General features: G+C 38.9%; 5 protein-coding genes across 5 annotated transcripts; 3 read left to right on the top strand and 2 right to left on the bottom strand.

The window, feature by feature from the left end:
* Nucleotides 1–1,130: 1,130 nt before the first annotated feature.
* On the bottom strand, nt 1,131–8,257 carry LOC137582958 (uncharacterized). The gene is made up of 4 exons (XM_068297763.1): nt 6,897–8,257; nt 6,586–6,828; nt 6,057–6,519; nt 1,131–5,994 (listed from the first exon to the last, which is right to left on the bottom strand). The coding sequence occupies exons 1-4, from the start codon at nt 7,700–7,702 to the stop codon at nt 3,415–3,417; spliced, it is 4,092 nt and encodes a 1,363-aa protein (XP_068153864.1). The 5' UTR covers nt 7,703–8,257; the 3' UTR covers nt 1,131–3,414.
* Nucleotides 8,258–8,928: 671 nt separating this feature from the next.
* Zif (Zinc-finger protein) lies at nt 8,929–10,583 on the top strand. Its single transcript, XM_068297834.1, has 4 exons — nt 8,929–9,376; nt 9,411–9,897; nt 9,961–10,095; nt 10,160–10,583. Exons 1-4 carry the CDS (start codon nt 9,067–9,069, stop codon nt 10,440–10,442), a joined length of 1,215 nt encoding a protein of 404 aa, XP_068153935.1. The 5' UTR covers nt 8,929–9,066; the 3' UTR covers nt 10,443–10,583.
* A 156-nt stretch (nt 10,584–10,739) lies between these two features.
* E(var)3-9 (Enhancer of variegation 3-9) lies at nt 10,740–13,045 on the top strand. Its single transcript, XM_068297808.1, is given in 4 exon segments — nt 10,740–10,932; nt 10,934–11,065; nt 11,142–12,003; nt 12,070–13,045. Coding segments are annotated over 4 exon segments (1,536 nt in total). The 5' UTR covers nt 10,740–10,863; the 3' UTR covers nt 12,543–13,045.
* Nucleotides 13,046–13,129: 84 nt separating this feature from the next.
* LOC137582957 (nuclear factor related to kappa-B-binding protein) lies at nt 13,130–18,855 on the bottom strand. The gene is given in 5 exon segments (XM_068297762.1): nt 13,130–13,665; nt 13,667–14,002; nt 14,068–14,768; nt 14,838–17,274; nt 17,368–18,855. Coding segments are annotated over 5 exon segments (4,893 nt in total). The 5' UTR covers nt 18,565–18,855; the 3' UTR covers nt 13,130–13,443.
* Nucleotides 18,856–19,173: 318 nt separating this feature from the next.
* On the top strand, nt 19,174–27,176 carry slmb (beta-transducin repeat containing E3 ubiquitin protein ligase slmb). Its single transcript, XM_068297807.1, has 8 exons — nt 19,174–19,852; nt 21,386–21,608; nt 24,587–24,858; nt 24,923–25,102; nt 25,166–25,620; nt 25,690–25,879; nt 25,952–26,087; nt 26,177–27,176. The coding sequence occupies exons 1-8, from the start codon at nt 19,790–19,792 to the stop codon at nt 26,194–26,196; spliced, it is 1,539 nt and encodes a 512-aa protein (XP_068153908.1). The 5' UTR covers nt 19,174–19,789; the 3' UTR covers nt 26,197–27,176.
* Nucleotides 27,177–27,809: the final 633 nt, after the last annotated feature.

Here is a 27,809-nt window from a genome sequence, read left to right as displayed (position 1 = left end):
ACAAAAATTTATTGCATATTATTATTATTATTATTATTATTTTAAACTCGAAACGTTTAATAAAAAATATTAAAATATTATAATAACTGACATACAGAAAGAAAACCCTGTTCTATATACAAATGCCAACAAATTTCAAATTTTTGTAACATGTTTTTAAGAAATTGGCCAATTGTAGACTTGCTCAAAACGGCTTTTTAGATGGCTTAAGTGTTGGTAAGTTTTAAAATCAAGGATTGTCAATCCTTTTAATAGTGCTACTTCTTGCGAGTTAATTTGCTGTTCAATTCAGAATTACTTATTTCATATTATGTTCTAAAAAAAAGGATATTTTGTTTGCAGTTTGCAGTTATTTGTGCCGCAGAGAATAAGACGTTTTCTACCCCATGATCATTGATCAGCATAAGAAGCCGATAGCCATGTCGATTTCACCATCCGTCCGTCCTAATAAAATTCGGCTAAGAAGTCGGAGTATCTTTAGCAAATTTACTAGTTAGATGCATGTTAGCATGTAAAACTTGATCATCATCATCACTACGTCCCCTTTAGTGGTGGTTTCCTAAAATATGAAGCAGAACATTTAATACATAATGTCCTATCGCCTCGCACATTCTCCGTGGGAACCGAGTAACAAAGTCGCTTATGTGTTTAACGGACGTTGCGAAGAGATACAAAAATTATCGTAACAAAAGTTTTATTGTACAGTTTAACTCTCAAAATTATACAACAACCTTTCGATAGCAATATAGGATGGTTGCTCCGTACACATGGATCATGGATTTAGTGCAGAACAATTGGTTATCTAATCATTAATATGAGGTACAGTTTGTCAAAATTCCGTTTAGTTTACTCGCTTGCATTCAATAATCCTTCCGCCAGCAGCATAGGTCCAACTTTGAAAGCCGAGACTTTTTCAAAAAATCGTCGTACAGAGGAAGAAATAAATATAATTCTAATAAGTTTTCCCGTTCGACTATCAACCAAGAAGAAGACCCCCTTAAATACAACTTACTCACAAATCTATTTAATTATTTTAGCAACGGGAGATATCAGTTTTAGTTTGAGAAAAACTTGTTGTTAAAGCTTTATTTATTGTTAACTCTCCCTTTTAAATTAGTTAAACACTTGACTTTGATTTCTTTCCATAGATTTTTATTGAATTAGTTCGCTTGCTGCATGAATGTGAAGTTCAATTGCATTCAATTACGTGTACATAGATTTTATAAAAAAAATTCCAGTTTTTGTTTTTCTTCTTTCCTAAAATGGATGTATGGATTTTGTATTGATCGATCTTTACTGAAGGTTGTTTGGTTGATTGGCTGTGATTTTTGTTGTTGTTTTGTATTTCAATATGATTTTGGATATATGTATGTAGATACACTTAAGGACTATTTCGATATACAAAATGTGTGTGAGTGTGTGTGCTGAATAGTTGCTTTTTAAATTTTGTTATTTGATTATTTTTAAGCGGATTTGCAGGGTTCGACTTAAATTGTAATTGATTTTTGTTTGTTTTATTTTTGTTTTCCTTTTGTTTGCTGGCAATCGATCAATGTTATTATTATTGGTTTTACATAATATTAATTATTAATTGCTGACTCTGTACAGATTCCCCAATGAATCTGTGATTTAATTGTTTTGCCTAAGTTGTAAAAATTTCAATTCTTGTATAACGTTTTCTATTAAACTATTTTGTTATTTATGCGTGTGTATATGTTGTATGTAGCTAATGTTTCATTGTGTTCATACTTTTTTTATGCTTGTCTGTATGTAATTGTATTTGTATACTTTTATTCCTTTTGTTTTCCTTCTTTTTTGTGGTAAATGTGTATGTATATATATATATTTATAATTGTTTTACAATAAAGCCTGAGGCACATTTATAGATATATGTTTGTATTTTAAATTTTTTATTATTACAAAAAAAAAAACATTTATAATTTTAAACGAAAAAGAGTGTTTCGTATGTGCTTTACCTTGACTTTGTTTTACAAACAAATTAACATTGAAATTTATACTCACACATAAAATACATACATACATATGTTTAATTTTCATTTTTCAAAAATTGATTAAAGCTAAATATAAAGAAAGGAAACCTATCATACACAATGTAACTGGGAACACATGAAGGGCGGGGGGTGGAGTAGGAAAATTCTATGGAAAATTTAACTTAATTCATAAACAATTAATAAACAAAGCAATAAAGGCCAACACACATTTAATAACAATCAAACACCTAGGGCTAATTAATTGAAAGCTGAAAGTGATGAAAAGGGAAAATATATTTCGAAAAAAATTTGCTTTTTTCTTTTGTTTTTGTTTGTTTTGTATAAGATAGACATATATATATTTAGAATAGATTTAGTTAGTTAATAAAATCGAAATATATGGAGAAAAGGGGCGGGGGATGAAATCCCAAGAGGCCAATTTTTAATATTTTTGGAAAATATCATACATCATACATACACACACAATTTAATTCAATCAAAATTTAAATTTTAAACACCACAAACACTAAAAATTTCGATTTTTTCTCTCTCTCGCTCGTTTTACATCATTTTTATATCAAAAGATTATTATTATTATATTTTTTTGTTGTTGTTGTAGATTTGTTAAATTTGTTTGTTTGGTTATCGTTTTCTTAAAACCGCTGCACACATTTTTGTTTCGTTTGTTTCATTCAGACTTTTCAAGTTCATTTCGTTTTTGTTTTCTTTGTAAGATTTGTAACATTTAAAAACTAATCAACTACATACAGAAAATGAATGGCATTAACAATTTGCCATTCTTTTGTTTTATATACATACATATATATATATGTATGTATGTATTTTATATATATATGTATATATACATATGCATACAACAAGGGCCTGAGGGGAGACGATAGATAGATAGATAGACATAAGAGTTGGCTTTAAAAGGCACTGGTAGATCTTATAATGAAAATAAAGTTCGACTTGGGCAGATCTGATCTGTTGTTTTTTACTCTTTTTTGAGTTTGTTCATTGTTAATTGGTCCAGCCAGAAAATGTTTTTGTTTCCATATAGATTGAAAGTAAATCTTATTATAAGATCAACCATCTAAAACCAACACTTACTGATAAATGGAGTGGGTGGTTCCAAAAAATTGATCCTTGTATGGTAAATGAAACCTTAGGAATTGAGGGAGGAAAAATGGTTTTTCGTTTACGAAGAGAAAGCTCAGACACAACAAATGACATTACTACAAGAGACAGGAGACGGATGACGACATGATAGTTTAAACTACAAATCGTCCACATGCTGGAGCAGACAAGCCATTACATTCTCCTGTTCCACCTCCTCCTCCTCCTCCTGGTGCGTCACTTCTTCTTGCTGCTCCTTTATTGTTTCTCCATCTCCTTGTTGAGCTTTCTCTTCAGGCAAATTCTACAAATTATCGAGTATATCGGAGGCATCACCAATTATGGCTTCAACTACATCCGAGCTACTCGGTGCACTGTCATCCATTAAATTGTCCGCACTAAGAGTCAAGGCCACAGAGTCTGCTGCTATTACATCGTTTCCAGCAACAAAGTTTGTCGCTGTTGTTGTTGTTGACGATGATGGCAGGCTATCGATGGTATTGCCATTCAAGAGGAAGTCTCTGCGCATCTCAATTGGGCTATAGCGAAAACAGGGCGTTGTTATGGGCGTGGTTGGCATAGACTTCGATATATCCAGAGAATTGCGTGCATTATAAGTTGCTGGAGCTGCAGCCGTGTAAGTGTTGGCAGGTGTCACCTGATGATGGTTACCCCAGTTAAAGGATGGCGAGATATTAAAGAAACCATTTGAAGCTGTCCGCGTCACATCGCCAGGAATACCGACATTTGCGGCATTCGTTAAATGGGAACTGCCATTCAGCTGCTGATGTGGCAACGGGGTTGAGGGTACAGAACGGGAAACAATTCCTATGCTATTACCGCTACCACTGCTATAGCCCGATGATGAGCCAGCCGATGAGCTGCAAGTAGTTCCGCCCGTTTGCTGGGCAATGCTACTGAATTTGTTATTAAAGCTGGGCGAGATCAATGCACTAACATCGACGCCATCGTAGAGTAGACCGGTATCTACATCGACATCCACATCTTTGATGGGTTGTTGACTGCTTTGGCTATTCTCCGAATAGAAACTAACCTGACGATTGAAATTTGGACTGCTGCGGGAATGCAATTGAGACAATGGCACCGATTGTGAACGTTGAATTTCGGTTAGCTCCAAATCATCATCGCCATTGCCAGTCAAGGCCAGACTTGTCTCCAGATCCATGGCATCTACACCGGCATTTTCCGAGAAATTTGTACAAGAAACCGATACAGGCCATGTTGTTGTGGTGCTGGGACCCATTGCATTACATTGCTGCAACAGAGATGGACTTGGTGGAGCAGAAGCTGATGTCGTACTGGCACTGGGATAGCTATAGACATAGCTGCGACGTTTCCGTGTTGCCCCAATCATGGGGTCACGTCCATTATCAAAGTCCAGGGATTGTTGTTTGCCCGTCAGCGAGAGCTGTGAACGCATCTGACGCATCCGACTGAGACCGGGGCTGGCAAAGCAGTTCTGCTGATTACTACTGGAGGGATTGTTGTTTGGATTCGTTGACTGTTGTATGACGTTGGTCGTTGGGGCATTGATGTTTGGTGATATGGGCAAAAATATGCAATTCTTGTTATTCCCATTGCTGGAAGCATTGCTTAGGCTAATTTTACGCTTATTGGGATTAAGGTTGGCACGTTGCTGCTGCTGCTGCGTTTGTTGTTGTTGTTGATGCTTTCTTGACATTAGAGCCAGAGACGCTGAGGCAGAACCCACATTATTATTCGCTGACTGACTTGAACTGGCTTGAATGAAACCCTGAGGCGATGGCATGGCCATTGATGATGCAATTGAAACGGAGGAGGAGGAGGACGAGGATGCACCTTCTGTAGGTACAGTTGGTGGTATCGCCTCCATTCCATGATCCAATTGCATTACTCTCACGGCTACTCCATTTCCAGTTGCCAATTGCGTGTCTTGTTGCTGTTGTGGAATTCTGTTCTGTTCTGCTAGAGCATCCAAGGAATTCAGTTGTTTTTCCTCAGCGTCTCCCATCTGAAAATATTGAAGCAGCTCGGTATCGGCACCCTCTGAGTTCTCATCTTCCTCGCCGGGTAGAAAATAATCGTCGAGTTCGTGCTTATCCATATTGCAAATGCTAATTACACGTTCACGTGGTAAGCCCAGGTTTTCTGGTAATCCGGAATCCTCAGCCGCGGCGGCCAAAGCTGCTGCATTTTCGGCGGCAATCAATCGTCTGGCTCGTAACAGCATCATGCTGTTACGAGAAGCTACTTTTGGTGTGGGTGTGGGAGCCGATGTCGCTGAGCTTGCATCGCCACCACCAGCTGTAAGACTGCTCGATGGACTAATCGAGCTGCCCATTTGCAAGGGTGGCCCCATAGAGAGTTGCCCGCTTGGTGGCGGTGGCGTGGCCGATGTTGTTGTTATAACTGGTGGAACTAGTCCGCCGGCAACGACTCCGCCTACCGTTGAACCACTGCTGGGCGAATTGGCCCAAAATCCTTTGGTTTGTTGAGCCTTGAGTACTTTTTTACAAAATATATTGGATGTATTATATTCCTCCACCTCGTTTTTAATAACTGGTGGTGACATTTCCATAATTTTCGGTGTTAAATTACGTACTGCATTGTTATTATTGTTGTTGTTGCTTCTTGGCTCCGTAGGTGCCAGATTCATGGGCAATAATTGATGTTGCTGTTGTTGCTGCTGTTGAGCAGTTACATAATTATACGACTGTGTCTGATTGGGCGAATCGGTAATCTCCTGTTTAATCTTAAGACCATCTTGACTGGCCTCTTGGCTGCTGCCTGCATCTAAATGCCCTGATAATTGATGACAACTGGATTCGGATGAAGTAGAACCCTTGCGTTTCTTCTTCCGTCGTTTTTTCAGTGGACCCATATCCTGGAGGAAAACAATTACTTAATAATTTTTTCAAATAATTGTATAAATTTACTCAAACTTACAGTCAGTAGACGTTTCTCCTTGGGTTCTCTGGGTGTGTACTTCTTGCCAGTTGTATTTGGATGGCCCACTATGGTTGCATTGTTACTGCGAATGCGTGTGGCCAATTCCGTTATGCTATCCAGTTTGGTATTGAGCAATTTCTCCGCCCAAACACGTACAATATTTATGCTATCGTCACCGCCATCAACAGTAGATGATGCACTAGTTACGCCAGCCAGGATCTCAGATTTAGATGGCGTTACCCCATCCTCACCAGCCTCTAAATGTTCTTCTTTCATCTGAAATATCTGAGGCAATTGCGGTGGTGTCAACTTGGTAGTCTTACGCATTGCTGCATAACAGTAACGTGAATTTCCACGCGTTCCCAAACGTCTGGGCCTCACGCCAGGGAAAACTTGCTTCATGACTTTTCCAAAATCCGCTGTGGATAACGGTTTGATGCTCAAACGTTCGCAATAGGCACTTGAAAAATTAATAATAATAATTTAGCCGATTGAATAAAAAAACAAAACTATTATATCGGCTCACATATAATCATTGTAAACATCCTGTTTGGGTATGGACACCTGAGCATCATGCTCTAAATGAGATCGGACCCAATTAATGGTGTGATTTATTTCCGATCGGGTGCCTAGCGGATTTTGTGGTTGCCTTAAGGGATCTGAGTCTGAACTTTCACCGGGTAGACGCAAATATAGAAAGAGCTTTTCTATGGGTTTTAAGCTGGCCACCCCTTCCAATATTTGCGAGATCTGATGCTTGGCATTGTCGCTAAAAAGGGAGAGAATATATACATTATATAATAGAATCACGATTGGAGAAGTCGTTGATGCACTTACTCTAAACTAGACTCAATGACCTGCTGAACGCGTTGCATTTTGTCATCTGAGGACATGGCATTCATGACGTTCTCAGCTATTGTAGAATTAATGACTCCTGCACTGGCAGCACTAGAGACGGCACTCGCTTCTCCCGGATGCCTTGATGTAGCTGAAATATTTGACTGGGCTATCTGTGGAGGGGCATTCGCTGCAATAATTGGTGCAGTTGCTGCACCAGCTGGTCCTGTAGCCGTGCCAGCTCCAGACGCGTGCATGGCATGCATAATCTTTCCAAGCTCCAGCTGCTGGGCTGGATTAAAGTTAAGCGCAGCATTAACGAATGCCAAACCAGCTGCATTATTGGCTGCCGAAGCAAAGGGATTTGGTTGAAGCACTGAGGAGCCACCACCAACTGCTTGATTTGATACTACTGGACCACTGGAAGCGGCACTGGCATTGGAAAACGGAGGAGGCACAAAGCCGCTGGGTGCAGCTACAGGTACATTTGTGTGTGGAGACGTGGGTGAGACTTGCAGGGGAACAGCCCCCAAGCCTGGACCAACTGGGACAATAGTTAACGGAGATGTTAATTTATTTGCATTATGATGAATGGGCGGGGCCTGAAATCGTCCAGAGGTGTAAGGAATTTCGCCACTCAACCCCAATCCTTGAATGCCATAGGAGGGATGGTGAGGGGGTTGAGGATGAGGATGAACTGACGCTGTCACCCCCCTTTGAAGTGAGGCTGCTGTCGATGGAACTGGAACCGGAATTGGAGCTGCTGTTGGCGCCGCTGATTTCGCCCAATGATGCTTCTCGGACATGTTAGGAATGCTGGCGGCGCCTCCGCACAGGCCACACTGGGACAAACACTATACACTTGTTGTTGTTGTTCTTCTGATTACAAGCAAGGGGAGGAAGAGAAGGGTGTCGAAAGCGAGTTGGGCGCAATAAGGAAACGAAATCAAATTTTCTGTTAAACACTCGTATTCGCGTGTCGCTTTAGGAGATGAAGATTGCCAAGTCGATAACTGGCCCGACGCAATAGTGGTAGTAGTGGAAGCAGTGTGAGAGCGAGATAATAAACATTTTTTTTATTTTTTGCTTGCGTGCGTGTGTGTGTGTGTGTGTTGGATTTATATTTATTTTTCTTTTCGTCTGCTTTGCTCTATCGCCTTCTCTGTCACTCTCTTTGGAGCCTTCGTCCTTGCTTTATGCGACAGGAAATTGTCAATTTATTGTATTCACAATTCGTTCTAACTATTTTCTAATAAGACTATTATAAAATACTATGGAATATTCCATTTTTCCTTAAATTTTTAGCGATAAGAAATATCTCCCGTTCTGCGTCTCGAAAAATACACAAGAGTGTGGCCAGATGCTGCAAATTAATAATACTTGAATGTGACCACGATTTCGATAGTTGTCTAGTCCACCAGAAGCTATCATCATAAATCTGTCAAAATATATTGCTTACATCAGCAGGACAAAAACACAAAATTATGATATTTATAATGAACTGTATTCAACTACATAGGTAAAATATGAAGTTAATTTTGGTAAATATATTCTTAAGCTCCTCGATATTTTAGTGTTGAAAAGTGGAAAAATCGGATAAAGCTAGATGTAGTTTTGGCTGCTCTGGCAGTCGAATATTTCACTCTGAATAAAAATTTGTTTTATAAAATCGAGGAATATTCGGTTGCCGAATATTGTATTCTGAAGTGTTTTTGTTCTATGAAATCAAAAAATGTTGTGAATTCAACAGTATTTTCGTTTGTGCAAACAAAGTTTTCAAAAAACCCGCGTATTTGTGTGTCCGAAATGTGGCATCTGGAAACACAGTCTCTAAATTTGGACATTAGGTCTGCTTTGGGACCGAGTGGATTAACTCCAATTATACTCTAATTTTAAATGTTTATTTTTAAGACAAAATGATAATTTAATAGAATAATAGCAAGTTTTTACAAATGTCTATAAAGACTAGTTCACTAGTTCTCTTTGTTAGCCATTTCGCGAAATCGTGGTTGCCAGCCCTGCAATGAAAGAAAATGGCGATCTGAGTTGTTGTTGTCGATTTTTCAGACGCTTTTACACAACACTTTAAGACAATACTCAAATTTTAACACTGAAATACTGTTGCGGTCTTTTGAACAACAGGCAAACCAGCAAGGATAGAACTGAGAAAATGCGTGGCGAACTTGGACCGAATTCGTGTCGGGTGTGTTTGGAGCCCAGCGTGCGTTTGCAGCCCCTTGAAGAATCCAGGGAGGAGGGCGAAGAGACTCCAAATGAAATGCTGATCCAACTACTTGGAGTCTCCTATAGTAAGTTAAACGGTCACGAACCGATTCCCGATGGTATATGCAAGGCTTGCAAGGTAGAACTGAATATGGCCTATCAATTTCGAGAGAAGGCGTTGCGCAAGCAGGCCGAGATTGAATCATATTGTCGTGACATGGGACTTTTGCTGGAAGACAATGATGCAGAAGCAGAAGGTGAAACAGGAGTCGACGGGGGAGGCGGATACAGATGATGTGATAGTCAAGGAGGAAGACATCACACAAAATGAAGAAGACATGTTCATAATGGATGATCAAGAAGACCAAAAAAATGCGGCATATCTGGATGTAGATGCAAATACTAATGCAGAGATTGGCGAGCCACAGGAAGTATTGTTGGACGATATTGAGTATTTGGACGAAAACTATTCAATTGAGATGAATCCTGATCAGCAGGAAATTGTGCTGGAGACCACAAGTGGTGATGGCGTCAAGGCAACGGCGACAGAAGGCTTCGAGGACAGTACTACCCAGGATATGGCATTCAAAGCAGCAGCCCAAACTAATTTAAAGGTTCGCCGTAGCAAAGCCCGCCGTGGCTTTAACTCACTGCGCACTTCGGATGGAGCCGAGAAGGGTGGCTATGTCTGCGATGTGTGTGGCAATTTCTATGAGAAACGTAGCAGAATGTTGGAGCATCGACGGCGGCATGATGCTGTATTTCAATACCAGTGCGAGTAAGTGAAACGCATTTCTGAAAATGAAATCTTAGATCTCATCTTTGATGTTACATCTTCCAGACTCTGCGAGGCCAAGTTCCAGGTGCGAGAACAGCTTCGCAAGCATATGTATTCGCACACCGGCAGCAAACCCTTCAAATGCAGCTACTGCAGTCGCCAGTTCTACTATGAGAGTGTGCTAAAGTCCCATGAGAAGTAAGTTTAAATACACATCCATTGCTAATCACGATTTTCAACTATATCTACCTTATTTTCGTAGTGTCCATCGCGGCGTTAAACCATATGTGTGCAAAGTGTGCGACAAAGCATTCGCCTATGCCCATTCCCTCTCTAAACATGAACTTATCCATACGGATATTAAACTTTATCGCTGCGATTATTGTCACAAGGATTTCCGCCTGCTACACCATATGCGTCAGCATGAGGAGACAAAATGCCACCAGAATGCTGTTATGCTGGCAGAAAATCTGAAATACAACTCCGAAGAGCAGGTGGAGCTTCTTGGTGAGGATGAACTAAGGGAAATTAAATATGCCAACTGATTGATATCGGAGCGTAAAATTTTTTGCAATAAAAAAGATTTTAGTTTTTTAGATTTCCTTTTCACCATCCTATATTAATACCCAAAAATATGCGAAACATATAAATCGAATTACTATTAATAAAAAAAATACCAAATGTTATTCAAGTTTAAATTCATTTCGCTAAAAATATGGCGTGGAATATAAAAATTAATATTTCAGGGAAATCAATGCATATTAAAATTGTATTTTTGTTGGTTTGCTTATACTTTCACTGTTTTCAAATGTTCCATCTCTAGCTTTTGCATATATCGATAACAGTTTGACGAAGCGCTCTGTCTGACCATTAAAACAAAAGAAAGCAAGCAAATCCTTGGGGGGCCGTCTTTGAATTTGTCTCGTAGAAACTGGTAATTTGAAAAAGGAGTTGCAATCGCAGACGATGGATTTCGACACGGATATAAACGATTTGGATGAAGATGCGGTGGAGCCGTGTCGGACATGCGGCGTTTTTTTTTACAAAGAGCCAGGATCTGGAGCGGGCCATAGTAAAACCTATATTCAGTCCAACTTTGATGGATAAGACGGGTAGTGAAGTAGATATGCCGGATATATTGCAACAGTTGCAAGCGTGGGATATGGAGGTGACACTTAATCTTTATCTCAATTACTAATAACAGTAAACAATGCAAAGAAATTTTTTCCCGGACAATCTTACAGGTAGTCAAAGACGATGGCCGTCCACAATATATGTGCGTGGTCTGCATAGCGGAATTCCGTAAGGTGTTAAAATTTAAACGCAGTTGCCTGGAGGCCCAGCAACAATATGAAGAATTGGAATTGAAACCATTCGAAATGAATATTAAAAAAGAAATTGATGTGCCACCCGAACAAGAGGAGAAATTTGTTGCATTTGTCTATCTGAGTGATGAAGAGAGCTTTGAAGAAGACGGCAGTACGAGAGTTCGTGCCGCTTTTGATATACCTCATGTGCCTATCAAGGAGGAGCATATGGCCAGAGTGCCAGCACTAGCAGTAGATATACCCAATCCTGAAGCTCAGGCGAGCAATGTGAAAATAACGAAATTAGAAGCCTCGGCGGAGTTAGATAAAGCAATCGATATCGTAGCAATTGAAGATGAAAGCAACGGTGATAACGAAAATGATGAAGATGAGGATATAATAAAATTCACGTACGACTATGATGGTAGCAATGATGCCAATCTAAACTTGCCCTTACCACTCTTTGAGTCTAAGGTCTATTGTAAATTGTGCACATATGAATCCTCCGATCAGGATCAACATATGGACCATATGCGACGTGTTCATATGCTTAAAGACTGTGAATGCCATATCTGTGGCAAGAAATTTGTAAATGTTCCCGAGTCCCGATTGAAATTTCACATGAAATGGCATAAATTGCAAAGACATATGAAATGCCCAATTTGTGGCTTCTTCTGTAATTCAAAGGATACACTGAAAGAGCACAATTTGGCTGTCCATACGAAAACCAAATGCAAGTTTTGTGGGAAAAAAATGAAGCATAAATTGCTTCAAAGTCACATCAATGAGCATCTAGAGGGTAAAATTTGAATTAATATTTTTGATTTTATTTTTTATATTTATATGCCATTTGATTTCTTTTTAGAACGTGAGGCCGAATTGGCCCAAAAGTTAAATGAAGCTCCACCAACTGCACTTAACTCCTCCTGCGTCATTCAGTGTGCATTTTGTGAAGATACATTTGGCAATGCTCAAGAGTTACAAAATCATGTGCTGGCCACCCACAAATTACTCAAAACAGAGCCTTCATCATCACTAGGCTATTCCTCAATTCCCATGGAAACGGATGGAGAATCGGAGATTGAATCGACGCTAGACGAATCCCAAACCAGCCAAAACTCCATCATTGAATCCCAATTGAATTTAGGTCAATACAATGACAGTTCCCAATGTACCAGCAACTTTGAAACCACTTCAACTTCAACATCAGCAGAAATGTCTCCGTCCTTATCATCTACAGCAAAAGCCTCTTACAATTGTCCTATCTGTAACAAATCGTTCAATTTGAAAATTAAATTGAATCGTCATTTCAAAAATCACACCCAGGAACCATTTTGATTTAATTAAAATGTTATATGTATTTACTTAATGGCAATTCCAAAAGACAACCAACTCGGAATCCTATTTAAAAAATGTATTCCTTAACTATATAAAACGGCATATTGAAATACAGCCGATTAACTTTTTGTTTCGGATTTCCATTTAGAAATTTTACATTGAAATTTTTCTTTTACTTGGAATGTTTCGGTGATAATTGAATTAAGAATACTTTAATAAATATATATGAATGATTTCCTTTAGTTGAAATTAAGTTTACATATATAGTTGCCATCAAAAAAGACATAGAATTTCCACATTTTGTTGTATAGAAATAAAATATTGAAAGAGAGGATTGTAGCTCTCGCAAAATTGTTATCATATACATTAAGTGAATTTTTTTTCAATCTGTTAGCTTAATTTAAACAATGTTTGAGAAGCGCACCAAGTTGTTTGTGAATATAAATATAATTTATCGAAATTACAGAATAATATACAAAATCTTCTGAAGTCTTGGCACAAGATATGGAAATATAAATTATCATCAGATCTAGAGTCACTTTCCTTCATTCCATTCAGAAGAAAGTCAATAAAAATATAATAATGTATCCATTTCGATTCACTTGAGTTTTATTAGAGGTTTGCTATGATTTAAAACATTTTCTTTTGTGTTTTCATGTACATATATGTATGTATGTATATATAATTGGTAAATCCTGGGGTTATCCTAAATTACAAAGCAATAATAATTGCAATTCAACTTTTTGCCTAAACTAATTACAATACACGAAAAAAAAAAACATTATCGAAAAATAGAGTTCATAATAATTCTCAGCTGAAGATGCAGAGAATTAAAAAAAAAAAACGGGCTTAAATAAGCGCAAGAAGCCTCTGTGACCACCACTTTTTCACGGACTTCTTTCTAATTGGCATTCCCACTGGTTGTTGTCGTCGTCGTCTTGAGAACCGTAGCTGGCAACAGCTTTGTAGTCAACGTTTTACCGGCTATGGCAACTGTTGCGCCGCCTCCTTCACCAGCTGCTTTTGCGCCACTTCCAGTGCTTGTCATGGGTATCACTTTCATGCCGGATAGTGGCTTTAAGTTGACACCCTGCAATCCATGTGAAAAATACAATTGCCCCCCCATTACCCTGGACGGCAAATACCAGATTGTTTCCACCTGTGGCAGATGCAGTGTTTGTGCTGTTATTGGTGCCGCCGGCTGGCACTGATGATGCGGTGCTGGTTAATTTATTGGCTAGCAGAACATTTTTACTTAAACGTAATGTTTGGGCTCCACCGGGACCAATTAGCAAGGTCTTTGGCGTTGTGACAGTAGGCGAAGGCATGCTATTGGTAGAGGTGGCTGAATTGGTGGCATTGGCAGGATTACTGTTGCTCTTAGGGGTGGGTGCCAGGCGTAGCAATTGGTTGCCCATTATGACCGTCTGCATGGCACCACTTGCTGTTCGAGCGGGTAACTATAGAATAGATAACCCAGAGTTAATTTAAATTGAATCAAACAATGGACAATTTGAATACTTACCGCCCCCTGCAGTTTCACCGTCTGTCCGCCGATCACAATACTTTGAGTTGTTTTGGCTGGCGTTGCCGTTCCCACGACCTGATTGTTAACAGGTGTGCCGGCTCCCAGTTGTTTTAGTGTCTTGGCTTGCAGCAATAGAGGTTTGCCGGGCAATACAGTCGTTTTACCTATAATCTTTGGTACCAAATTTGTGGTACCGCCTCCGCCTCCTGCTGCTGTGGTTACTATACGTGGTTTGGCCACCTGATTGTGATTCTGATTGGGTGTCAGTGTAATGACATTGCCCGATGTAGAGGTGGCTGCCAGTTGAATGATATTGCTACCGCTTGTTATTAATTTACCCGTTGTGGCGGTGGCATTGCTCTTTTGTATAAGGCTATCCAAAGTGATGATATTACCACCACCACCAGCAGTAGTTGCTCCACCAGCTGTAGTGGCTTGATTTGTACCATTTCCCGTGGCTGCTGTACGTATTATACGTGTAGCATTTGTGTTAGTCTGCAAAGAGGAGGTTGTGGAGCTGGCTGTTGCAGGCTGCTTGAAATTCTGCAAAACAATCCTTTGCTGCTGCTGCTGGGACGATAAACCCGCTGTGGGTTTTGTGCCTCCGCTGCTGCTACTGTTGGTAGTGAGTATTTTAGGCACGGTTTTTGGCAATGCTTGAAAGACAATGCTTTTGTTCGATGAAATTGCAGTGTTTCCTAAAAATGAGAAGAAAATGATGAGTTGGAAGAAGGATCGGGCTTTAATCCACCACAGTATATACTTACCCACTATTATCCGCTGTTGTTGTGGTGGTTGGCCCGCTGAATTGTTTGTGTTTAATGTGTTCGCATTGGCTTTTTGTTTAAGTTGCTGCTGCTGTAGTGAAGCAAATGCTTGTGGCGACATTCTGACTATTGTACCTGAACCACTGCCAGAAGCCACGCCAACACTAGTGCCTGTAATTGTTTTATTGGCCATAATTGAAACGGCTCCAATTTTCTGTTGCAAGGGACGAATCGCCCCCGGGGATTGTTGTTGCTGCTGCTGCTGTGGTAGAACACGATGACCTAGTATTTGAACAGAAGTTGGCTTTGTCTGTGCAGCAGCTGCTCCGCCTGTTCCAGCAACTCCAGTTCCAGCTGCTGCAGTGGGTAAGAGGCGTATAATATTTTTGGGTAACTGCGTTCCCTGGCGTGGCGATATGGTCACAGTCTTTGTTTGTTGTTGTTGCTGTTGTTGCGACTGTTCCAGGGGTATGATAAAACTGCCAATGCTTGACGGAGATTTCTTAATTGTTAACTTTTTGGCAGCACTAGCCACTGGCTGACTACTGGTTAGCGGGGTATTAGCCGTGGCATTTGCGGCCACATGCACAGTTTGAAGTCCCGTGGGCGTTGATACCAGAATGGGAGTGGTATTTCGAGCGGGACTAATTTTGGTAATGGCAAAATTGGATGCCAATTTTCCAGTGGCAGACGTAGGAGTCCCGGCCGTTCCTCCTGCTGCTGGCTTAAGCAGTGATTTCTGTGTGGGATTGATATGACTTTGGGAGGCAGCAGTTGGTGGTGGTATATGATATTTCAAAGGCGGCACTGGTGGATTTGTTTTAACAGGCAACGGTTTCTTAATGGTCATCAATGGCGATGCTTGGCTAACTGCTGCCGGCACTAATGCTGGTAATGCTGCATCCAGTGCTTCGCCGTCCTCGTCCTTTTTGTTTGGCGTCGTTTTTACGACCACTAGTTGTTGATGCTGCTGCGGTTGCTGCTGCTGCTGCAGTAGCTTCCGTTGCTGCTGCTTTTGTTTGACCAACGTTTGATTATGTCGATGCATTTTCTCGAATTCCGCCTCACCGCGATTGCGATGCAAATAGATCCATATCTTACGTCTAGCATCGTACCTCACACAAGGATCTAGACCACCATGCAAACGATCCAGAGCCCCACTTACTATCGTCTGAAGAACATTTTCAGCTGCCTGTTTATTAATATACTGGGAGCATTTTAGCAATTCTGAGATTTCGGAACGCGTTCCCTCGCCATTCGGTAGACGGGCTGTGGCATCACGAACCAAAGTCAATATGGTCACGTACGGCGGACGATCATCGACCATTACAGCATGTCCGCGCGCCTTATTTAGGGGCAGACTTTGGGTATAAATGCCCTTAACAGGACCGACAACGCTTTCATAACCATTCAGATGATACGTAAACGGACGATGAGGATGCTCAAAACGTAGACGCTCTTGTCTTTGGAATTCCAACATCTCGGCCTGATTGGCAGTACGTACGGTCCAACTGGTGGGACAACGTGGCGGGGGAGTCGGTGTTGAGTCCACACTCAAAGCCGACTGGCGAATTTTCGCATTGAACTTATCATCATCTTTACGACGCTGCAGCCAGAATTGGCATAGCGAAATGAGTCGGGCATCAAGATCACGACCAGCTCCAATCCATTGGTAGATACCCAGCTGACTTTTATAATCTATGTATGGAACATATTCCACTGGCAAAGTTGGAAAATCTCCAGCTAGAAAATTAACAGCTGATTGCAGAAGCTTCGACCATTCCGGCATATGACGCATCCATTCCAAAGTGGCAGAACTTGAATGACTTTTGCTGCAATTATCCCGCCAATTGGTCACCAAGCTTTGAAGTTCCCCATATGTCAAACGGTGTTGCGGTGTCGAAACGAATAAATCCCTTAACAAGGAGAAATAGCAAACGGGACGGGGTAAACTCAAAGGTCGAGGTGGAGCTGTTACTGGTGCCGATGCAGGAGCAGCGCCCACGTCAGAAACATGGGAAGTGTCAGGTACTGCAGTTGGATTCACTTGCCCGGCTGTTGGACTGCCTGTTATATGACCAGTTTGGCCAGACACAGTTCCACTAAGTGGCTCTAATTTTGGCAATTTGGGTGAATGACTATCAACGACGACGTGCTCCTCGACAGCTTGACGCCCATATACGGTTTGTGGCTCATCTTTCAGTAGTTCTTCGTCGCCAATGGAAGCAGGTCCAAGTATACCAATGGGAACTAATGCCGGTGGCTCTGTGTGTGCCTTTGATGGATTGTGATTTAGATTTTGTTTAGCATTTGGCGTGGCATTTAGTCGGGCCATCAATGCCTTGGGCTTTCGTCCGGGCTTAAAGTTACCCACAAATTGGGCTCGAGTGCATATATCACGAAGACGTATATCTGTTGTGTCGAAATCAGCTAAATCCTGGAAAGACAATTGAAAATGCAATTGATAAGTTAGTTTCGAAGTGGAGATTAATAGACTAGGAAATATTTAAAATTTGAACTTTCAACTTACCGGTTGCTCCAATTTTCGTCGCTTGTAGTCTCTTAAATATTTTCTAAAATTACGATCATTCAACTGGGGTATTCTATCAGCTTGCATGCGTCGAAGGATTAGCTCATCATCTACACCGGAATGACGTTTGAAAAATGTATTGTAAATGCATTTCTTGTCAGCTGCATTCGAGGCTTTGGTATTATTGGATATATCTTGCGATTCTTTCAGCTTTGCGTCGTCTATTGTATGCCTTAACTCGAGTGAATCGCCATCCTCTTCGTCGGCACTTAAATCACTGGATTGAATCTTTAATTCTTGCAGGATACTTCTTAATTCCTGGGTATAACGCTTTTTGGACCGTTGCAGACAATACTTATTTTCCACTGGCAATGTAGGTGGAGTCTTACGTTTTCGTGATCGCACCGAAGGAAGCTTTAAGCCCGCAGACCAACCATTCACATCAGTGGAAGGCGGAGCTGACGAATATGCATGCTGTAGTAATTGTTCCCTAGATAGGAATAGATCTTTGGCCAATTGGCTAAGTCGCTCGGCCTGTTGGAAATGGTGTTCGCGACGTTTGGAGTTTTCAATGCTGCGACGTAATTGCCGGACATCAGGTCTCAGATTGCCCTCTTCCAGTTGGCGTTGGAGTTGAATGAGCGGCGATTTGCCAAAGCGCTGGAGACCGCCATTAAAAAGCTGGACCAGAGTACGCTGCTGTTCGGCACTGGCCTGAGCGGCTGGCATTAGTGGCGGATTAAATTGGGGCAGGAAGGACTGGAGACGGGACTGCATGTGCAACGGCAACATTTGCCAAGTCTCAAGTGAAAAAAATTCATGGAAAATGGTAGAGTTTTCGCAGAGGCCTCGTGGTACCCGGAATATATCTCGTTCAGTTAATTGTGCCAGCTCCAATTCGTCCGATTGGCACGTTGTATTATCATCATCATCATCATCATCTTCGTCCTCGTCCTCGGAGTTTTCTGTACCCGTAACTGAATCCTCATCACTTAAGTCCTCATCATCAATTTCCACATCCGGCTCCTGCCGATCTTCCACAGAATTACTGCCTGGCGACGAATGAGATGTACTGCTGCTCGTTTTGCTGCTGCTTGAACTGTCACTCAATTGGTCAATTTCTTCATCTGCCTGCCCCTCCTCTTCCAATGAATCCAGACTGGGTCTGTTTATGTTTATGTTCATGTTGTTGCTCATTTTCTAATCCTTTCCATGCAACTGAACAAATTTTTTCCTGTTACGTGTTCGTGTTGCCTCTTGCGTTTTTTTTTTCTCTACACTAAGTTATAATTTTTTTGTCTCTTTCGCCGCCGTCCCGTCGTTGCTCTGGCCTCACGTTATATCAAACATATTAGCTTTAGGTTGTCTTCTTTTTTTATATAGCATGTTTTCTCTACGATAGGCAAATGTTATCGGCAAAACTATCGATAGTGTGCACGCACAGCACATCGATATGAACATCTATCGATGCAATGCCGATAAAAAGGTCGTGACGATAATTCGGACTCATCCGGTGCTCTTCAATGCCTTTTCAACGAAACTGACATTCGAATTGCAAGGCAATGTTCTCCTTTTATAAATATTTGAATGTAAATTCTACTTCAAGTAGGGAAATTACATAATACATCAATATTTGTTTTCTGCTCTAGCTTTGTTGCTGGCCAACACTGTCCGAGCTAGTGGAGGGGGGCAATCACACGATGATATCGATAGTGGCTCCGTTTGTGTCACCACTAAGTAAAACCCTAAGTCGTGCCATCAAAAAATATCAGTCTATACATAACAAACACTTGCTCAGAATGGGACTCAGTCGTATTTCTAATTGAGTTTAATTGAAACCCACTATTTGCCTTCCGAATTTCTTACAGTATTCGGGACAATAAATGATGTGTCATCGATATCTGAGTTGATGTTCAATATCGATACTTGTTGGATATAAATAGGAATTCGTGTTGTCTCGTCAGTAGACCAAATAATTACAGAGAAAATTTCTAATACAATTAACACACACAAAATTCAAATTAAATGTTTAAAGATGCAAACGCATAGAAATACACGAGAATGACTTGGCAAAGTTAAAATATGCAGCAACAACAACAACAGCCATTTACCTTGCGCATTAGTGGGTTTTCGTGATTTTCGGATGCAACCAGCTTGGTCACACTTCCCGCAAAGCGAGACGAGTAATTTTTCATCTCTTTGATCCACAATTTCATTTTTCGATCTGCGTTTGCTGTTGCTCTTTAATCTACAATTTAGTTAAAGTTTATCTGTCGTAAATAAAAAAGATACAACAAAAGCCAAACTAGGAAGAGAATACCCCAGCAAAATAATAAGTGTTAACCGTGAGTGTTGTGTGCATGCGTTTACGTGTGTGTGAAGCAAAGTAGTGAAAAAGAGTGAAAAAAACACCAAACAACAAATGATGAAAATGGAGACTGACAAAATTATGGACGAGACTAACTCGAACTCCAATGCGCAAGCAGTAAGTCGACAATTGCAATAAGAAGCGAAAAAAAAAATAAATAAACTGATATTTATAATACATAAGGCTGCCCAAGGTGTTGCCTCAAAATACATAAAAACACTTATATATAAACATATATGTACATGTATATATGTGTATGAGTTTGAGTGTTTGTGTGCTTGTGTCTTTGTGTGTGTTTTATTTTCGTATATATTTGTTTTTATTGTTGTACATTAACCTTAAACTTTTCAATTTTCAGATTCGCTTAATTAATTTTTTTTCTTATTTTGCTATTTTTTTTATTTTGTATGTGAGTGTGTGTGTTTCAACCTCTAAGTGTGATTCGATCCATACAATTTTTCGACCATAATCCGATTTCATTACAGTTTATTGGCCTTGTTAACATTACTTTTTCCACAAACTGTTTATATACAAAAAAAGAAACAACAAAAATTATTCACTTTTATTTTGATGTCTATCAGTCAGAGTGCTTTGTTTATTGAATTATTGTTTGTTTAATTAATTATTGCAAAATGGTTGAATATGAGGTACCTGTAGGAAGGCCTAGCATAAATAATAGAAGGTCAGATTCGTTTAAAAGTATTTACTATTGAAACGGAATCTGATATGAACATAAGCCTACGACGCTTTTGCTTCTAATTTAACCTACTTAAACAATTTTATCAAGTTGTAAGCATCAAACAAGGTTAATAACAAACACTAACAAATTTGCAATTAAATTTAACTTAAAAATCGTAAAGTTTTAGTTACTTATTTGCTCTCTCATACACAGAAGCAATTGTGGTTTTGTTGCTGACATTGCATTTAGCTTAATTACTAAAAAAACAAACGCAAAAAACAATACGCTGCCATACACACTTAATTGTCTTGATTTGTTTAAACAATTTATATAGAGAGATGAGATCTTAACACAGTTTGTTGTGAGTGTGAAGCAAAGAAAAAAATTATGTTAATGAACTTAATGGAATGTTTGGCCTATGTGATGGAAAAGTTATTATATTTTTGTTGTTTAGACAAATTCAATTGAGAAATGTAATCCATATGGAATTAATATAAACTTTATATACTAGGTATCTTAAGGTTTTTGAACATTTTTTGTGTGAATAACGTTGTATGACTACTGTCTGGACAATAAGATATTGCTTCATTTTAAGCGCACAATGTAGAGCAACAGCCAAAAATTGCTTAATACCACTACTTTACGTTGACCATCTAACTAGGTAGTTTTCCCCTTCTCCATAAACTTTGTGTATTCCAATTTTTCACTTAAGTATTTTTTTTGTTTGTTTGTTTATGATCACCCCTTGACATAACCTACTACCAAAAAACAAAAAAAAAAAAAGAGAAAGAAAAGGTAGTTACTTTCCATATTAGTAGCACTCAATTTTTATTTGTGTGTGCGTGCGTGTGTTTGTGTGCGTATTTCATAATTATTTTATATACTTTTCTTCTATCTTTCTTAATGGTCTTTCTTCTGTTTGTCTGTCTCTTGCACTCAATGGTTTATTTGTGTGTTATTTCTTCTTGCAGTTCACAACGACAATGCTATACGATCCGGTGCGCAAGAAAGATTCATCGCCCACATATCAGACAGAGCGGGAACTCTGTTTTCAATATTTCACACAGTGGAGCGAATCCGGACAGGTGGACTTTGTTGAACAGCTGCTATCTCGCATGTGTCACTATCAGCATGGACAGATCAATGCCTATCTGAAGCCCATGTTGCAGCGCGACTTTATCACATTGCTGCCAAGTGAGTAGAAAAATTTACTCCCAACTCTCGATTAGAACCGAAGAGAAAACAATCAACTTAATTGGAAACCAACTGCAAAAGACCAACTGCAACAATCGAAATTTATTCTAAAATGGCTGCAGAGGTTCTTCACAGGATTTATAAAAAATTTATTAAGAGCTTTCGAAACTAAATCAAATCAATTGGAAAACATTTGCAATGGCTCTTAAGAAAATCTGCAAAAGTTCTGTAAAGTTAAATTTATAAAAACGACTGTGACTCTTAATTAAGAGATTTAAGATTATTTATTTATTTATAAATGAAAGAGTTTTGGAAACAATATTTCAAAAGAAAACTGCAGTTTACAACTGTCATGGAATGTCTTAATACGAATATTTTTCCCCATGTTCTTACCTGTATCTTAAATGTTCCTGCTTAAATTTTCGAGCTGAGCTTGGGTCTGTTCAAAGCAGGGGCTTGTGGGGGAAGTGTAGAGTAAAAGCAAAGGTCATTGCTTCCATTAAAAGCGCCTTGCCGGAACCAAAATCAACACAAACAAAATAAAAAAAACCGAAAAACAAAAAAAAATGAAGCAAAACACCTGCAAAAACAACCAAAACTCCTCCCAGCCAACCAACCAACTTTAACAAAAATCGATTGTGTTATTGTTGCTTCGTTTGGGTCAACAATTTTTCGTAGTTAGAAAACTGCAGTGATGAGGAAAGAGGGAAGAAAAAAAACATAGAAGAGTGAGTCATCAAACGAAATAATGACTTGGATTTAGCTAGATTTTTATGCCTTCTATTATCTATGGCTGTTTCTAATTGTAAGTCTCTAGAGAGAAGGAAAAGAAAGAGAGGAAGGATAAAAACATGAAACAGTCTAGCGGAGTCGTCCTCCCTGTCTGCAAAAAAAGAGTTGAATAATAAGTACTGCCTGCTGCCTCTGCCGCCTGTCTATTTACATTGTAATGCCGACCCACACACAGAAACAAAAAAAAAAGAAGAAAAACTCAACCGTTAGGCGACGACAACTTGAGCCAAATCTCACCGGGTCTATTGAAGCCAGAGGTGTAGCTACCAGCCATCTATCCATCCCCCTTTTTTAAGAATGCAAGTTACTTGACTCCATTGATTTAATTGTGATAGGATTCCAAGACACACCTAGTATTACCCAAACCGATATCTTGGGTTTCGGACCTCAATAAGTTTAATGTGTCATAATAGTAGATTTACAGTGAAACCTCGATATAACGAATCTGAGGGGGATCGCAAAATTATTCGTTATATCTATTGATTCGCTATAGGTACTGAAATGTAAGACCTTAGTCCTTTCAAGGGACTTAACAAAAAATTCGTTATATTGGGTTTTTCGTTATAACGAAGTTCGTTATATCGAGGTTTCACTGTATATTGCTTTAGTCATATTCCCCCATACTACAAGGGAAAGAAAATTACAGACTTGGTGATTAGCTTTTCTGTTAAACTATATGGGATAGATTTTTGTGTAAACATTGATCATTTTACTGAGCATGTTCAATTGTTCTCTTTTTCGAAGTGAGTCAACTCATTAATTTTCTTTACTTGCTCATCTCACTGCTCAGTTGTTCAGATTCTCATCGATTTCATAGATTTTTCAAGATTATTAATAATATTTTATGGTTTTTAAGTAGTTAGTTAAAAACAACATGTGAAAAATAAAAAGTGGAAATAAAACGAACAAGTGAGTAAAAAAGAACAGTTGAAAGAAAATATGATCAGTTGCGCAATTTCTTTTTTGTTCACTCACTCATAGGGCCAAGGGCTAGATATTTGATAAGTGCTGTCTTTGAGAGCTTATCTTACTTATCAGCTAATTTGAGATAGATTATCGCTTCTATTTTATTATTATCGAATCCAAAACATTGATTTATTTTTAATACCTTTTATGCTCCGACTCTGCCGACTGATGGCTGCCATTTACGAGTTATGCACATTTTTAATTGTGTTTGGCAAGTATGTGAGGAGGAGAGCACTTCAGTCAGTCAGTTAGCCCCAGCCGTTCTGGGGCTGTCAATGCACCAGCCACCCAGCTACACCAACACCACATCAACTCTCCTACTCTTGGTGTGTGTGTGTGTGTATGTGTGGCACATGTAAATATTGTGTGTACTATGTTTCCGTCTATTGGTTACGCTCTTTTGCTCTATGTGCTCTATGCTTCACCTCCAATTTCCACTCCCTTGTCTTTTTGGAGCTAAGTGCATTTTAATGCCGTTAGATGGGTGCATCTGCTAAATAGAGACGATGGAGGAGGAATATAGGCGTGTATATGTCTGCGTGTGTGTGTGTGGGAGTACATGAGGCCAAGAACTGGCATATATCAGGAAAGTTGCACCTATAAATAAATTGATTACTCATTGCGCCAGTTGCTTAATAAGATGTTCATTTAGCAAAGATTAAACCAACAACAACAATGATGGTGATGATACCAACAACAGCAGAAAAGTGAAAGCTATGGCATGAGTCAACAAGGTTGCCAAAAAAAAAAAAAAAAAAGCTTAAGATATGCCATGTACTCAATTTTATCGAACGATTTAATAAAAGTATCAATAAATAAATGAAAATTAAACCCGACTTAGTAGTCACTCATTAAGAGAATCTTGTATGAATCAAGCAAGTCAACAAATGCAATAAGAATACTTTCAGCACTAATTTATTTATTTCCCTAATATTTTAGATCATTTAGATTCTATATATTCAAAGACTTGTTCCAATCTGTAGATTCTTTGATCAATAATATCTCATTCGGTGGGGAAATAAATTCATTGTACTTCAAGTTTCAAGTTCGAGACGGGAAACTATATATTGCGCCATTGTGTTTTCTGCGTTGACAAACATCTGACCCTTGGCAAGAGTAAAAAAAGACATTTTGTGAGAATACTGATAAGAATTGCCTTTCAATTGAGAATAATTTTAATGAATGTTTTTGTTTTTTATTGTTTCGTTGTCATTTACCAGTTAAAGGTTTGGATCATATTGCCGAAAATATTTTATCATATTTGGACGCCGAATCATTAAAATCCGCCGAATTGGTATGCAAAGAATGGCTACGAGTCATCTCCGAGGGCATGCTGTGGAAGAAGCTAATCGAGCGTAAGGTGCGCACAGATTCGCTATGGCGAGGCTTGGCCGAACGTCGAAATTGGATGCAATATTTGTTTAAACCACGACCAGGACAAACGCAACGACCGCATTCATTCCATCGCGAGTTGTTTCCCAAGATTATGAATGTGAGTAGTAACTTAAATAACAAGTGCTTCTGGACTTGAACTCTATTATTCATTTTGTCTACAGGACATTGATAGCATAGAAAATAATTGGCGAACTGGAAGACATATGTTGCGAAGAATCAATTGCCGCTCTGAAAACTCGAAGGGTGTCTATTGCCTGCAATATGATGATGGCAAAATTGTGTCTGGCTTGAGAGATAATACTATCAAAATATGGGATCGCACGGGTTTACAGTGTGTTAAGGTAAGACCGATTAAGTAATTTGGCGAGGGATTGTTTAATTTATTTCTTTCTGCGTCTTTTCAGACTCTAACTGGCCATACGGGTTCCGTGTTGTGCTTGCAGTACGACGATAAGGTCATCATCAGCGGCTCTAGCGATTCTACAGTTCGTGTTTGGGATGTCAATACCGGTGAAATGGTTAACACTTTGATCCATCATTGTGAGGCGGTGCTACATTTGCGTTTCAATAATGGCATGATGGTTACATGCTCCAAGGATCGTTCCATTGCAGTCTGGGATATGACATCGCCCAGCGAGATAACGCTTCGCCGTGTCCTTGTGGGTCATAGGGCTGCTGTCAATGTGGTGGATTTCGATGAGAAATATATTGTGTCTGCCAGCGGGGATCGCACCATTAAAGTCTGGTCCACATCGAGCTGTGAATTTGTGCGCACTTTAAATGGCCATAAACGTGGCATTGCGTGTCTTCAATATAGAGATCGTTTGGTCGTCAGCGGCAGTTCTGATAATTCCATAAGGTTATAAACAAGAACACAGAAAAGAGAAAAGACTATTGTTATGCATTATCTGTTTTGTGATTATTATAGACTCTGGGATATCGAGTGCGGTGCCTGCCTGCGAGTTCTGGAGGGCCACGAAGAGCTGGTGCGTTGCATACGTTTTGATACAAAACGTATTGTAAGTGGTGCCTATGATGGCAAAATAAAAGTCTGGGATTTGGTGGCTGCTTTAGATCCTCGAGCGGCTTCGAATACATTATGCTTAAATACACTGGTGGTAAGTCGGGAATGGACAATTTGTTTTAAAATACATTTTTCGTATGTTTAATGCTTCTTTCCCCCGTTTTAGGAACACACTGGCCGCGTATTTCGATTGCAATTCGATGAATTTCAGATTGTCAGCAGCTCTCATGATGATACAATTTTAATTTGGGACTTTCTAAATTTTACCCCCAATGAAAATAAGACCGGACGCACTCCATCACGTAAGATCATTGAAGAGAATGTCGAAAGACTTTCTCCTAATGAATTATGTATAATCAAAAATGTTGTGATTTTCATTCTAATCTATTAGCGGCTCTGATGGAACATTAACATTTTGTGCAAAGGCAGCTTAGAGAGTTACATCTAGTTTCCTCAACCAGCGAAGAGGAAGATGGCGACGAGGATGAGGATGAAGAAGAGGCGGCGGAGGACGAGGACGCGCAACAGGAACAGGATGATGACGTCGATGGAAGCGATCCAGAATTAGCAGATGTGGATTACGATGATGTTGATCTTGAAAATCTTGATGATTATAATGAATGAGTAAAGAGCATTATGATTAGCCAGCAAAAGTAAATGAAAAATAAAACAAAAGCAAGCCGTTAGTCTCGTCTAGGCTAAAAAAAAAGCGGATAGAAAGGAAACTATTATGAACCCATGGATAACAGCGATCTCTAAGCGTCTACACATACACACACACCCACACATTTAATGAGTTAATGAAGTTATAAAAATCAATAAAAGAAAAAACCACACAATCAATAATATTAAATGATTAGTTTTGCAACAAACTGGCTGTAAGGTTTGATATATACATACATGTAATCCATATGAAACCTAAAAACAGAAATCTGTATTAGTGTGTAACTATTTAGTGTTAGGCAAGGGTCAGTTCTTCAGTCTATCCGATCGTTTGTGTGGTGTGTTTAGTTTTTAAGTGTTTAAATTAGCTCAAATACAAAATCAAGAAAAAGAAAACAGAAATTAAAAATTGAAATATGAGTAAAAAGAATCTACAATTGGCAAACAGAATATATTAGTCTATACTATTTCAAAATATTTAAAACTATATAGTTAGAGTTGCTTCATTTAGATTTATGTAACAAATATTGGAAACCATCACAAAAATTTCACTCCCATAAAATGAAACATTTTGTAATTTAATTTACATTGCCTGTTGCCTCAACCAACTGAAAATTTAAAAAACAAAAAAAAAAAAAAAAACTAAATTCAAATTTTGTTATTTGTAAAGTAAAAAATATAATTGCGATAATAAATTTAATGTAAGTTATATTTAAAATTAAATTAAATTGTATTTTTTGTGTAAATTAAAAAAAGACGTGAAATTGTCCCATTCATATATAAATCAACATCGATCTGTAGTTAAAGCAACTTTCCGGAAAATTCATAATACAATTTAGAAAACTAGATACTCCGCGTAAATGTAATACCAATTATTCTATTGATCTTCTACGAATCTATGGATATATTGTATGTAGAAATTAGCAAATTTCCCAAATCGTGTTTAAAAGTTTAAAACAAATATATATATTTATAGAGAGAGCGATCGTTCGTTGAGTGTGATCTTACTTTTGATCATAGTCGCCAGCTTCTGCTTCCGCGTTAAATGTATTAATGTATGTATATAAAAGTTTTTATTAAAGAACAAAAAATATGCGAATGCAAAAACCACATTAACCCTTAATATATAAGTAAAGAAAAACTGTTTAGTGGAAATGCAGCTTGTTGAAAGCCAAATGGCATACGAATGGGCTTTTTAGCTTAGGTATCATATATATATAAATATTTAATTAGTCTTAAAATAAATTGTATAAAAAAACTATTGCTACATTAACGTGTGACCGTTCAACCGGCTGCCAATCAGAAAATTGCCTACATTGTTTAGGCAATTGAGTGACAAAAAATAGGTCAAAACAGGCTGA

Source organism: Drosophila tropicalis, unplaced genomic scaffold (assembly GCF_018151085.1).
Source record: "Drosophila tropicalis isolate 14030-0801.00 unplaced genomic scaffold, ASM1815108v1 contig_859, whole genome shotgun sequence".
In the NCBI taxonomy this organism is placed as follows: domain Eukaryota; kingdom Metazoa; phylum Arthropoda; class Insecta; order Diptera; family Drosophilidae; genus Drosophila; species Drosophila tropicalis.
The sequence above is the reverse complement of the archived record's forward strand: the minus strand, read 5'-3'. Positions and strand labels throughout refer to the sequence as shown.